The sequence below is a fragment of the Geospiza fortis genome, unplaced genomic scaffold (genome assembly GCF_000277835.1).
Source record: "Geospiza fortis unplaced genomic scaffold, GeoFor_1.0 scaffold27, whole genome shotgun sequence".
In the NCBI taxonomy this organism is placed as follows: Eukaryota; Metazoa; Chordata; class Aves; order Passeriformes; family Thraupidae; genus Geospiza; species Geospiza fortis.
The window spans coordinates 4,605,548-4,618,777 of NW_005054329.1; the positions used below are offsets into that span (position 1 = coordinate 4,605,548).

The window sequence follows — 13,230 nt, forward strand, 5'->3', positions numbered from 1 at the left end:
TGGTGGAGCCTGGCAGGCGGCTGCTCCTCCCGGCCACCAGCCCTTGGTGAGCGGCTTTGATGCTTTTCCCGTATCAGTGTTGCTGAAGGGCTAAGGAATAACAGACTCCCGAGTTGGAAGGGATGCTCAAGCATCATTAAATTGAGCTCCTGACCCTGTAGGGGACAACCCCATAACCCCACCATGTCCCTGAGAGCCATGTCCAAACATCCTGCAGCTCTGGCAGCCTTGGGGCCGTGCCCATTCCCTGGAGAGCCTGGGCAGTGCCCAGCACCCTCTGGGGGAACAACCTTTTCCTAATTCCAACCTAACCCTACCCTAACACAGTTTCATGCCTTTCCCTCAGCTAAAATCCTGCTCCCTTGGCATGGGCGGCAGTGGGAGCACAGGGATGCTCTGGGTCAGCTCCAGTTGGCTGAGCTGCAAACACAGCAGCTCTGTGAGCTGGAGGAGCCTCATTGTGCTCCACGACCACACAAAAGCAGAATGTGGGGCCTTGATCACACCAGGTCCCCGATTTTGTTACTTGTGCAAGTTTTGAGGGGTTCAGCTCCCACTCAGAATATCAGCACTCAGCCCTATGGGGACATTTTGAGAAGGGCTGTTTCAGCTCTAGCAGGTCATTCTCTTTTCCAGGACCAAAAAGGACAAGGATTTCCACAGAGCCAAGCAATGATGGCTTTGGGCAGTGACCTGAACTGCAGCAAACCACATCCAAGTTTCCCTCGTGTAATATGCTTCCTTTATTTCCTAAGTGAACAACAGCTTCAACACGCAGCCAAGAAAAGCAGGTGCATTCCCAGAGGCTACCAGGCAGCAGAAAGCAGACATGGGGCTGTGATCTCAGGGAAATTCTGTCCTTTTGAGAAACACAGGGGAAAAGTGCACGCAGTCATTCCCTGGGAAATGTGGTCTCCCCTTGAGATAATTCAGATCAGACAAGAACCTTGGGCAATTGCTTCAAGAGCAGAGTGAATAATAAAAAAACCTTCCTTCAAGACAAGCATTGCAAGTGTCTGCTCTCAATAAACAAGTTATTCCTTAAAACAAGCCCTGGAACCTGCTTCTTTTTCAGTAAGTCAGAAAAAAGAGCCAGCTTTCAGGATGTGGCCTCTGTATTTCATCCCACAAACTCCATGGCTTTCAGTCAGTTATTACAGATAAAGATCAGATCAAGACAGTCCAAACCTATCTCCAGGATCTGTTTAAGGGTTTATATTAACAGACTTGGAAACCAGCTCTCTTAATCTTCAACCAGTCATATGGACCAAACTTCAGAGGAGATAACAGTAAACACTGACACACTGTGTAGCTTCAAAAGATTTATTTTCAGTCCTTGAAGTAGACTGGTGCTGCTTTTGCTCATAATTTTTCTCTCTGTTACAGTTTTGGTTTTCACACAAACAGTAGTGAGAATGTTTTTGTTGGTTTTTAAATTATTTAAAAGTGCAGCCTTTGGCAGGAACAATCAGCCTAGTCGAGTTAATCATCTGTATTTCCTTAAAAAATGTACTGACTAAACCATGATTTAAAAAAGTTAAAAGCTTTCAAGAACATTTAAGAAAAGAAGAGGGCAAGGCCAAAGAGCAAACACCTGAATTCCAGAAATTGTGTATGGAACAAGAATCACCACAGTACCCAGAGCGTGGATAGCACAGTCCCAGCTCATATTCCATACTTACAGCCCTTCTTATTTTGCAGATTTGAGGGCTTATCCATCAGGGAAATGGATAGTCCCAAGGGACCAGGCTGAAACATACAGGGAGGTCTGCAAAAATCAGAGGGACAGAGCAGCTGCCTGAAGACAGATCCTCATCGGCAACTGCTCTGGCCAGGCTCAGTTTGGTCACTCAGCTTCCTTTCACCTGGAGGTTTCACTTGTCCCAGGAATCCTGTGGAGCTGCAAAGGCATCACAGCTTGTTTCTGGACTCCATGGGTAGGACAGACAATCACCTGCCCAGAGGTTACACTCCTGGTTGGGCCCAAGTGGTGATTTATCAGGAAGGGGGTCCCCAAGGTGGCATTAACCATCCTCACTTGCAGTGGCTGGTGTTGGACCCCAAGATCTGCCTGCAGGATGAGCCCCCAGAGCAGAAACTGTCCCCACTCCAACAGGCTGTGCAGGCAGATCTCTGTGTCCAAGCACATTCCCCATAGGATCAGACAGATGTGGGAGGCTGATTTGCATTTTGGGGAGGTCAGGAGGGGAAGAACTAAGTCCAAAGTAGAAACAGGAGGATGGAGCAGAGAAGGCACGTATTTCTTTGCACCCATGAAGCCGCTCTCAGGGACTTTGTCCATGTCTGGCAGCAAGGACCATTAGGAACCTGTCATGACAAGCACAGCTCTGAATCCATAGGCTGGGAACAAAGTAGCTCCTTGTCTGAGAAATGCAGGAAGGGCAGAGGAAAGAGTAAAATCACAGGGTATTTTTTGTTCTTTTTGGTCTCACATTACACTTGGTGCTACGGCTTCTGTCTAACAGATCAAGTTGGCTAAGGGATGCAGCAGAAAGACACGAGCTGGGGGTCTCCAGCTTCCCTTGCTGTTCCTCTAAGGCAGGTTAGTTGAAAACTAGGACTGTCCACAGTAAAGAGTAACAAAGCACAGGTAACCTCTGTTACAGACCAGCAAAGCAAACAGTGCCCATTTTACAGCCTGTCCTCTTCAAGGGAGGCTGGCTATGTCTCTCTCTGGAGGTGGACCAGAAGGTTTTCGGTTGCTTTCATTGGCTTTTCCTTCAAACATCATGACCCTGCAAAACACAACAGATATTGCCAATTAAAAAAAACCAAAACAAATGTATATTTATCCATCACTGGGAGTGGCATTGTCTGCTGAAAAAGAGCATCTGGCTCCCCTACAAAGAGCACTCAGATAATTAACAAAGCAGGGAAAGCCAACAGAGGGCAGTGCTGCCAGGCTGGCTTTTCCAGCAGCTACCAGGAGTGGGTTCCCAAAGTCTCTGCCGGTTTTCCTCTCAGAGCCCAGAGGATTAGCACATTTTATTTAGACAGCCACTTCCGAAATCCCCTGGGCACACGCTGCATGCCAAGTGCTCCTGATGCGTAAAAGCAAATACCACTCCTGGCCCACCTTGCACACAAGCACACAACAGAACATTCAAAAGCCAACACCGAGCAAGCAACAGCAATTACAGCCAGGGGAGAAAGCAAAAACAAGGAGCAAGGCACTGGCTGTAGGAATCTCAAGCATTTTGTAACCACTAGCACCGTCTTCGTCCCTGAGGACTGCAGCTACGCTGGGAATGCCAGCTGCCTCGATGGATCAAAGGGCTGTACTGCTCTTAGGACGAGTTTTACATTTCTGCTCCTGCTCTACAGGGTCCAACAGACAATGGGGTGTCTGTTAGCAAGAGAAGGGACCTGTTTGTGAAAGCTGCTGCAGTCGGGAGGAGGGATGGGAGATATGGGACACGCTGCAGGCTCTGTCTGGTTCTGTGGAGAAAAAGGAGGAGCAGGGATGTCAGAAGTCTGTGTCTGCTTGGAAGAGGAGCATCACAACAGAGACATAGCACACAGTGGGGAGAATCTGCCAGAAAACGTGTCCCAGCTTAGAGAAACCATGTGAGAAGTGGGTACAAGATTCTTCCTCCCAACCTGCCTGGAAGGCTGGCTGTGTTTCTAAAGCTGCCTTCAAAAAGGGGTAAGGAGGATGGAGAGGATCAGCTCCTATTCATGGCAGTTTCAGACACAAAAGCAGGGCCAGCCTCTGAGCTGTGAAAGGAAATGCCAGGCTTCAATGGGATGGAGATGGAGCCAAGCAAGTGTTAGGAAGCCATTTGTTAGAGCAGCACTTTCAGAGCCCTGTTGAGAGGGCAGAGGGGGCCGTGGGAGGCTACTGCTGGCAGCCTGTATCACAGAAAACCTCTCCCAGGATGAGCCAGCTGTTTTAAGCATGTGCTCCATCTCCATCTACTGCCCATCCCTTCAAGATCAGGCAGAGACGGAGCATCCTGTGGGATACAGGAGCCAGCACTACTGGCGCTGGCAGGACCATCATTCACTCAAGTCCTGCCACCATCCACAGGGGAAGTCTGTGTCCCCAAAGCCAGCAGGATCCTCAGGGAAGAGACGGGAAGAAGTCCTGCAGTGCTGAATGCCTGCACACCCTCGGGAAGGGAGGGGGATGGCTCCCATGGAGCACGTGGGAGGAAGCCTGGTGCTAACACACAGCAGGCAGCTCTGCTGGGAGCACTTGCCACTGCTCAGCCTCACCACAGGCTTGTACACCCTCTCATGGCACACTGCAGACTCCCCTGCACAAGGATCCTTGTCTCCCTCCATGAACACTGAGTGTGCACAGCTCCAGCTCCACCAGACAGAACAGCCTGTGCATCCTGTGCTTCCCATCTTCCCCCCAGAGCAGCTCAGGTGCTGCTGCTCTCCCCAGCTCCAGCCCAGGACACTCACAGTTTGAGCACAGCAGAGCGTTTCCCAAGCATCAAGTTGACAAAGTCCTGGTAGGAGATGGTGTCGCTGACCCCTCCAGTCACCTCAGAGATCATCCTCTTCAGCTCTAGGTGGGTCTTCGGAGCCCCCAGCTTCTCCATCATCCTTTTGACAGACATCAAATCTGCAAGAGCAATCACTTCTGTCAAGGGGTGACCACACTGGGCACAGACCAACCCTAGGGACAGAGCCAGAAGTTCCCACCTCACTCTGTGGCTGACAGCATTAAGCTGTTGCCAAAAGCCACGAGAAGCCTCCCAGCACTGCTCACTGCCAGTCTGCCCAGTACAGAGCATCACTTCCCAGTCGTGCAGCTCAAGATAAAAGTGCCACACACTCAGAGAAGAGGGACAACTCCAAGTGCTGCAGAGACACGTGGGGACAGCGCTCTCTAGCTCGGATTGTGGTGCCAAGAATCACAAGGATGGGGAGGAGGGAAGCAACACTGGGGTTAAAGCTGGAGACAAACAAGCAGTGGGGAGCAGACGCCCCTGCCCATCGCCACAGGCCATTTCCTCCCATTGCACTGCTGCCTGCTGAGACCTGCGGGCCCCTTCCCTCCCGGAAGCCCTGAGTCGGGCCTCTCCAGCTCCACACAGGCTTCACTTCAGCTGGAAGACTTGTGGAGGAGGGGAACAAGGCAGCTGCCTCCTGGAAGGGCACAGTGCACAAGTGATTACACTTCAGTGTCAGCACCAGGCCTGCAGGAGGCTGGAACTTTATGTAACTGCTGCTTTCTGAACCCAAAGCAGTGCTGCTCAGCTGAGCCAGACTCACACCCAAGTGCTTTTGCTTCCCTCTGCTCCCTTCCTTGCAAAGCAAAAAGCTTCTCTGCACCAGAAGTGCTCATGGATTTATACAGCTCCTGCCTCAAGCCAGGCAAGCCCTAGGATTGTCCAAGTCCTGCAGCTTCCCAGCTCTGAATTCCCAGCTTTGCAGCAGAGGATTGAGAAGAAGGCCTCAGTGGAGAAAAAGGGAGAAGAAAAAAAAAGTATTTAGAGCAGAAAGAAGTGGAGGAGATCAATCAAACTTCAGGAGAACAGCACTGAGAAGAGCTTAGATCTTGAAATAGGCAAGGAGAGACTGAAGAAGGTGAGAGACAGGGGCTGGAGAGCCAAGGAAGCCTCTGGCTGGCAATCAAGATCCAAGCAAGGCTGGACGTAGGAAAAGTCCACAAGTTTTCCTCCTCAACATCATGAATGCAGAAGGAAGCAGCAGATTAAGCAGCAGACAGGCTCTTCCAGCCCAGCATCCCTCAGAACCACTCACCAATTTCACCTTGGTTGTTCAGGTCAAACTCCATGTATTTCTCTGGAAGAGACACAGAATTAAGTTAGTAGGACTCTAGAGCAGGGGGGTGTGCAGGGCTTTGGAGCACTGCCTGCTTACAGCCCTGAAATAAAGCATTTGGTGATAAGATTGATATACTGCTGAATGCAAAGTTCAGAGGGGGAGACCATCTCAAGGCCTGGTTTTAGCACCCTTATCTCAACTCTAGGGCTCTAGAGTTAAGTTCTCTGTAATTGTGGCTGCTTTTCATTTAAGCTGAAGGAAAACACTGGCATGAGAACAAGGTATCAGCTGGCTATGAACAGCGTTAAAAGGTTTCCAGCCAGAAAAACAAAGCTCTGGAACAGGCTCCCAGAAGGAGTAGCAAGGAAAACAAACCCCTGAGCACTCCCGAGATGAAGCTTGATCGGATTAGGAGGGGGATTAAATGACGCAGTTGCCTGCAGTAATGAGGGACAGACTTCACTGTGCTCCCTCCCAGAGCAGCACCTGCCAGCAGCGATGCTCAAGGACCACATCAAGAGGGTGAAGCCAAGAACATGCCTGGGCACAGTGATGCTGGAGCAGGTTGTTTGCCCTTCCAGCCTGCTGTCAAACACTGCTGACTCGAGCAACTCCGGCATTGTCAGAGAGAGGCAGAGCCTGCTCCAGAAGGTCTGGCTAGCTTTGCAGGACAAAAACTTGCATGCTGCAACAGGCAAAGCACTGATTTGAGTTAGAAAATTCAGGAATTCAGTCCTGTGCAGTTTCTGCCCTTTGAAGTGGCACACCTGAGCTTCCTACACACCACCCACCTCTTGATAGCTGTTCCCCATTTAGACTTTAAGCTCTTCAGGCAAGGATTTGTCTGTCTTACAGACCATACAGCTCCCAGCACCACAGGGGGCCCCCATCACCTCAGCTCTACTAAATGGAAAGAGCAAGATGCCTGCTGGCACCATCCATCCATGCTGAGCTTGAGAAATCACCCTGCAGTGAGCACTCACTTCCCACAACAGCCTTGGAGGACTCAAATTAACCAAGCCCTTCCAGGCTGCTCCTTTGCCCCAGGAAGGGAAATGGAAAAGACCTTTTGCCTCTGCTCCAGGGACACCAGCAGGGATATGAGCATGAACACAGAAGTGACAGGTTAATTTAAGGAGCCAAAGAGAAGAGTGGTTATTTCACACAATGGAGTCTTCCTGTGCTTCCAAAGGAAATTGTTGGGTTAACTGGACTCATGGGCAGGAGGCAAAGGAATGGCTTGGCATGTCTTCACCTGGGTCTCAGCCCATGGATTACTGCTGCCATGAGCTGACCAGGACAGAATACCATGGACAGGAAATACCATGTACAAACCAAAGCTATTCATGCTTCAGGCTGGAGTAAATGTCTCCCTTCAAGCATCAAGCAACCAATCCTAGAAAAAATCAGGGCTGTAACACACATGTTTAGGGGCCAGAGTGATGCTTGATGTGGGACTACCTCTCCCCACACTCTGCCTCACCAGAATGACCTTGTGCATTTTAGCTGCCACCTCCCTCACCAGGGTCAGGCACCTCTGCATATGCCTGGGGCACAAGCCCTGCTCTGCCATGTCCATGCCCAGCCCATGTTTTCTTTTCTTCTGAGCTGACACTTAGCCAACAGTGCAGAGAACAGAGGCAGCTTTACATCAGCCTCAGCTCACACATTCACATTTCCTAGACACCCAGCAGCAGGGATATAGTGGGGCAAAAACCACGCACAGTCCCTCCCTCACAAACAAATTTACACAAACACTGCATGGGGGCTCCATCTTTGCCTCCCCCAGGCTGGGAGGAGGAAGTGGGAAGGACAGCAGAGAAGAAATATTCCCCCCATCATCACACAATGAGCTGATTGTTGGGGGAGCTGGAGGAGGCCTTGGAGAGAGCGACAGGCCACGGAGACAAACTCACGAGGCAGCAGGAAGAGATGCCAAAGGCTCTCGTTACAGGGAATTCTGCGCCTGTGACCTACAGTTGCAATGTTTGAAGAGCCCCAATTGTGATGGGAAAAAATAATGCGGGGCTGCAGCCAAAAGCCAAAGCTACACAAAAGGCAACACAAAGATCGGGGAGCACAGGAGGCTCCTCTGTGCCCAGCAGTGTAAGGGATCACAAAACGCCAGCCAGCTTCTTCCTCACTGGATTGCAAAGCCAAAATTCAAAGGGAAATAGCAGACAATGTCTGAAATGGAAGCAAGGTCAGGTTTTATTTGGTTAGAGCCAGGCTGAGCACAAGCCTCGAGGCAGTGTGACGCAGGCATGTTTTCCCAACTGCCTTCAGCCACTGCTTGGAAAGAAAGTGGGTACACCAGAATAACCCTGCCAGATCTTGTCCTCTAACCAGTCTGGGGACAAGCTCCAGAGGACTCCAGGCTTTTGAGCTGTTTCTCTATCCCCTGTGCCAGCAAAAGGCCCAAACCTAAGCCCTAGATCTGCTGATCCACTGGAGTCAGGCTTTGGCCAGAACTAGACATATCAGTGCTGTGTTCCCTGTGCTGTGAAGCGGCTGGGAAAGAACTAAAACTTTTGGAGAGAGGAAGTCCCCAACTCCTCCAGAAAGCAGCTGACACTTCTGCTTTGCGGAATGAGGCCCTCCTACATATTGGAAAAAAAATAGAGTCCAGCTATTGCATGGTCCATTATGCCAGTTAGCTTGCTGGGTAACTAGACAGAAACCATCCTCCTTTGCTGCTCCCCAGGGTTTTGCCCACACAGCAGGTTTTGTAGTAACAGCAGCTGCCAGGCAGGATGTCTGTAGGGTGACAAGTCTCTGCCCTGCAAGTGGGAGAAGCACAAAGGCTTGTGTGGAAAACACCTCTCCAGAGAGTTTCACCAGGTCCCACAAGCAAGGGGGGAGGCATCCATCCCAGCTCAGTCACTTGTATTTGGCAGAGAATCTCAGGCTGGTGAGATCCAAGTGCTGAGGAAAGTAATCTGGTTCAGAGCAAACACTAAGGCTCAAAGGACAGGGCTACCCTCCAGTTCTCACCTTTGAACACTGCCAACTTCTCCTCCAGGCCTTTTTCATTACTGAACTTTGGGTCACAGAGAAACTCCTAAAACAGAAAAAACAGAATCCTCAAGGTTAAAGATGCAAAGGAAAACACCCTAAGAGGGCACCTCCAAAAGCAGCACTAGCCAGAAGACTCACAATTCCCAGAGTCACAGCTGAACAACAGCACCAGGAGACTTGAAAACGGGCTGAATCCCTCCACACCTTGTCATTAACATTCCACTGCAAGGGGAATCCCTCTGATGTCTCAGATTTCCCACCAGCAGCTTGAGGGAAGACTGGACCCCACCTGCCTTTGGAATAACTGCATGAAAGCCCCTGTTCTTGCTCACCCAAGGCTTTGGCTCCCCATCTCTCTGCTTAAGCACACTTAGCATGTGGATTGGGCACTTATTTCCAGCAAGGGCTCCCAGTCCTTACAAAAAGTACTCTTATCTCAGATTTCAAACTCTTAGATAAACTCAGAGGGGTTGCAAATAGAGCAGGCAAAGTTTGCAGAATGTCATATGCCCAAGAGGACGGGTATTTTGGGCTTAGGAACTCTTATACCAAATATCCATTTTCCCCCCTCTACCCTGCTCAGGCTGGAGAGGAAGCCCTGAATCACTTCTGGTCACTTGTCCCTAGTCCCACCTCAAAAACCTTCAGATGCCCAAGAGAACAGACCACAGCTTGCACATCCAGCTCTTGTGCTGTGCCCTGCCAGCAGCACTCCCTGCAGCTGTGAGCAGCAGGGTCTTGCTCCTGTCCCTGCCCTCCCACACCGCCCAGCTCCAGCCCAGCACAGCTTAATGACTCGATCTGTGTTCAGCACAACACCACATTCTTCAGTGCAGAAATCATTAACATCTGCACAGCTTATGCATGGCCTGTCCAGGACAAACCCCTCGAGGGGTTAGTGGATGGAGGGCTGAGGCTGTTCCCTACTCTGGGAATGTGTTGCTCACCACTGCTCATGGGGAAGGCAGGAGTGGGTCACCCAGAGCCTTGTGTGCTGATCACTGTTAGCCATCCTAATCCTGCTCCTGTGCTCTGGGTCCCACACACCTGGAGCTCTCCCTCCTTCCTCACTGGGACAGGGGAGCTTGGACTGCTCAGGGAATCCTCAAACCTTCACTGCCAGTTAACCACTGCTATGGCAAGTCTTTTCCCTGCAGCTGAACTAGGGTTTTGTAGGAAGTCCACCAGGACAGAAGTGACTGCCACCCCCTCCTCCCACCCCAGAAACTCCAGATGGGACACCAGACACCATGGCCACAAAACCAGTGTGACACTGGCTTCCCTCATCACCATGGACATCAACTCAAATGGAGAGCTGTGGTGAAAAACAACATTTCCAGTTCCTTCTTTTGCTCTCCTTTGCAAACTCAGTTTCATTTAGCTCAGTTATTTCTACCCAGGGGTATCATTTACCAGCCCAACACAAAGGGCCCAATTCAGCGTCAAGACCTGGGCCCAGGCAGCAGCAGGAGTCACCAGAGACCTGAGTAGTGTTACCTGCTGCCATCACCACTGAACAGCCTCTGGAGAAGGCGAACATCACTGAAAGCCAGAACAGGGCAAAAACACCTCCTGGCCACTAGGTCACAGCTGCATTGCTGCCCTGCAGGAGCAGCAAGCAGCTTCCACCTCCCAGCAGGACAGGGGATGTGAGGCCAGAGCACAGCATCTCTCTGGGAGCAAAAAGCAGCACAGAAATGGTGAAGACTGAAAGGAATGCATCCATTCCTGATGGCTGAGGGACACATGCCCAGGAGGCCACCAGCCCCTGGCAGTGTGGCACAAGAGCAGCACAGGTGACACTGCACACAGGATTAGGACTCAGTTCCCTTGTGTTTCAACTGGAGGGGGGCTGGAGAGCCCACCAGCACCACAGCTCTGCTCCAGGGGCAAGGAAGCAACAAGGGGCTGTACTTGAAAGGCATTCCACTCTCCACATTGTGTGTGAGCTGGGCTGTAACTGTGATAAGGAAAACACTCACAATGGCACACAGGAATTCAGTCCCCAGGGCCTGTGACTCAAATTCAAAGTGGCTGAAAGTTCCTCCTAGACCTGACTGAAGTTCCTCCGAGAGCCCTTTGCTAAAGTTCCCATTTTAAGGAGCATGTTCTATTAATAAGAACTGCTTTAAAAGCCTCTCCCGGCTCCTGCCCTGAACAGCCTTTCTTGAGCTGTTGAGAGACTTTTCTAAGCCAATAAACTCAGTCAGACAAGTCCCAGTTACCTGCAACACAACCTGAGCAAAGCCACATCCATCCTTGCTCCCCAAAAAGGTGACTCCAACTGGCAGGCCAAGCTCTCACGGGGATGTTTAAGTGCTGAATGCCAGCCACCCTGCCTGCAGGGGCTGGGAAGGGCTGAGGGATGCTCATGCCTGCCCTTGATGGGAGAAGCAGACACCTGCTCTCTAACAGGCTGAATTCCTTCCCTGCAGCCCAGAGCATTAGAAGGTAAAACAAGGTTGAAACTAATCTGTGCTGGATTAGACCTGCCACCTTGATGCACGAGGCTGGACAATGTGATTGCATTGCCTGAAAAGAGGGGAACAACCAAGAGGGGAGCCCACAAGAGTGGTCCAGGCTGGAAGAGAGAAGCCGGCACTAGGACTCAGCTATGCTTCAGCAGCACATGTGCACTCAGTCTACTGCCTGCCAGACCCATATCCCAGAGAGAGCTCTGGGGTAGAAACCAGCCAGGAAAACAGGGCTGGAGGGAGCTAAGTGTTAGGATGAGACAATGAGATTAAGCCTGATAGGAATTTGGCCTGATAGGTTTTATTAGGAGCACTTGACTGTTTTACAGCCTTAGGGCTCTTCAGTGCTGGGGAAACCCCCTCCCTGGCTCCAGCCACAGTATCAGCCCAAGTTTCTGTATCAGCTGTTTGTCAGGGAGGTGTGAGGCTGTTTGCTGCACTCCCCCATTGCCACATAGAGCTGGCAGAGCACAGCAGCGTGGGGGTTACTGCCCAGAGCACAATGGCTTCTGAGGATCCACGGGCATCTGCCACCCGTGCTATCTGCAGCTTGGTTTTGAGCTGCTCAAACCCCACCTCGTAGCGCTGAGCCAGCACACAGGGCAGCAAGGATGCAAACAAGCAGCTCTGTCAGTGAGAAGTCATATAGCTTGTTTCATTTTTGTCACTCAAACCTCAGCCAAAGAAAAGGCCAGAAGTGATGTCAGCTTAGGGGAGAGATAGGGAACCTGTCCCCTGCGTGGGAGCAGCCCTGAGCCTCGGGACACAGCAGTGGCACACCCCCAGCATCCCAGCAAGCACAGCTTCCCAGACTCAGTCCTACAGCTCCCACCACCTTAAGGATCATGCATCCACCTTGTGCCTGTGTGATGCTGGAGGCTCTGGTGAAGCAGAAACTGCAGCACTAGGTACAACACAGTCCCTTGATCCCCAGCCTAAGGGCCAACATCACCTTGGATGTATGTTAGACCCAGCTACACACCTTGGTGCAGGGTGTGCTGTGTCTGCCTTCCAGCAGCAGGTTACAAAGGCTCCATTTTAACCAAGTGCTCTTATTCTACACCTTATGCCATGACATCTCTTTTTCTGCTCTTATTCTGCAGCACATCCTGATTTGTAGTTAATTGAGTAATTTCTAATGACTTACTTCCCTCTCCAGTGACCTAAACTTCACCTCTGCTGTCCCACTGGAGGAGCATTGCTGTCTGGTGGAGCACATTGCCACTTTTCAGAGCTTAGTCAATGTGAGGGCAAGGTGAGCCCATCTCCTCTCATCTTGTACAGTGATTTTATTTCTGCACTTGTAACACCAAGGTGTCACCAACTAAAGGAGCACCTAAGAAGTGCTAGAAATCCCAGCACTGTTTGCTTCAAGGTTAAAACCTTCTTTTCACCCTCAGAACTGCTCTTAGCTGGGAGGGACGCCAACAGAGCTGCCCCCACAACCATGCCAAGCAAGGAGCAGGGTAAGCCTGGAGCACGGGGGAAAGGACCTTGCCTGACCCTGGCATGAAGGGCACGAAGCCCAGTGCACTTTGCACTAATCCAGGAGGTTCCATTCCCCCTGCCCGAGGCTTGTGGGACGTCCAGCCACCCTGGGCAGCCCGTTCACCCGCTGTAATGAAAAGCTAGGAAGGCTGGAGTCAGCTCTGAGCAGCAGAAACTTCTCATTCGGGGAAGAAAAAGTTGAAGCGCTCGATACAGCAGAGAGGAGGCTGAAAGCTTCCAGGAGAACAATAGTCCCCATTCTTGCCGGAGCACGTTCCCAAAGGGAGTTTCATAGCAGTCAGCCCCCGGGCGCCCACCAGCCCGCTCGGAGCTGCCGATGTGCGATGCTCGGGGAGCAAAGAGCAGCCTGAGAGGGCAATACCAGATAGAGAGCGATTCCCGTAGAAACCCCGCTTCCTCCTGCGGCCGCATCCCCTCCCCAAAGGGATTTGGGCAGAGGCATCTCCAGCTCCTCCTGCACCCA

The 13,230-nt window shown here is 51.3% G+C and overlaps 2 protein-coding genes across 2 annotated transcripts in view; both read right to left on the reverse strand.

Annotated features, from left to right (window-relative positions):
- NUP214 (nucleoporin 214) overlaps nucleotides 1-2,302 on the reverse strand; it is a 41,272-nt gene extending 38,970 nt beyond the window's left edge. Inside the window, exon 1 of the mRNA XM_014307122.1 lies at nucleotides 2,258-2,302. Within this exon, the coding sequence (XP_014162597.1) occupies nucleotides 2,258-2,302 (45 nt within the window). The remainder of the gene's footprint in view (nucleotides 1-2,257) is intronic.
- AIF1L (allograft inflammatory factor 1 like) lies at nucleotides 1,308-13,178 on the reverse strand. Its single transcript, XM_014307123.1, is given in 5 exon segments — nucleotides 1,308-2,756; nucleotides 4,435-4,597; nucleotides 5,743-5,784; nucleotides 8,761-8,879; nucleotides 13,012-13,178. Coding segments are annotated over 5 exon segments (579 nt in total). The 3' UTR covers nucleotides 1,308-2,668.
- Nucleotides 13,179-13,230: the final 52 nt, after the last annotated feature.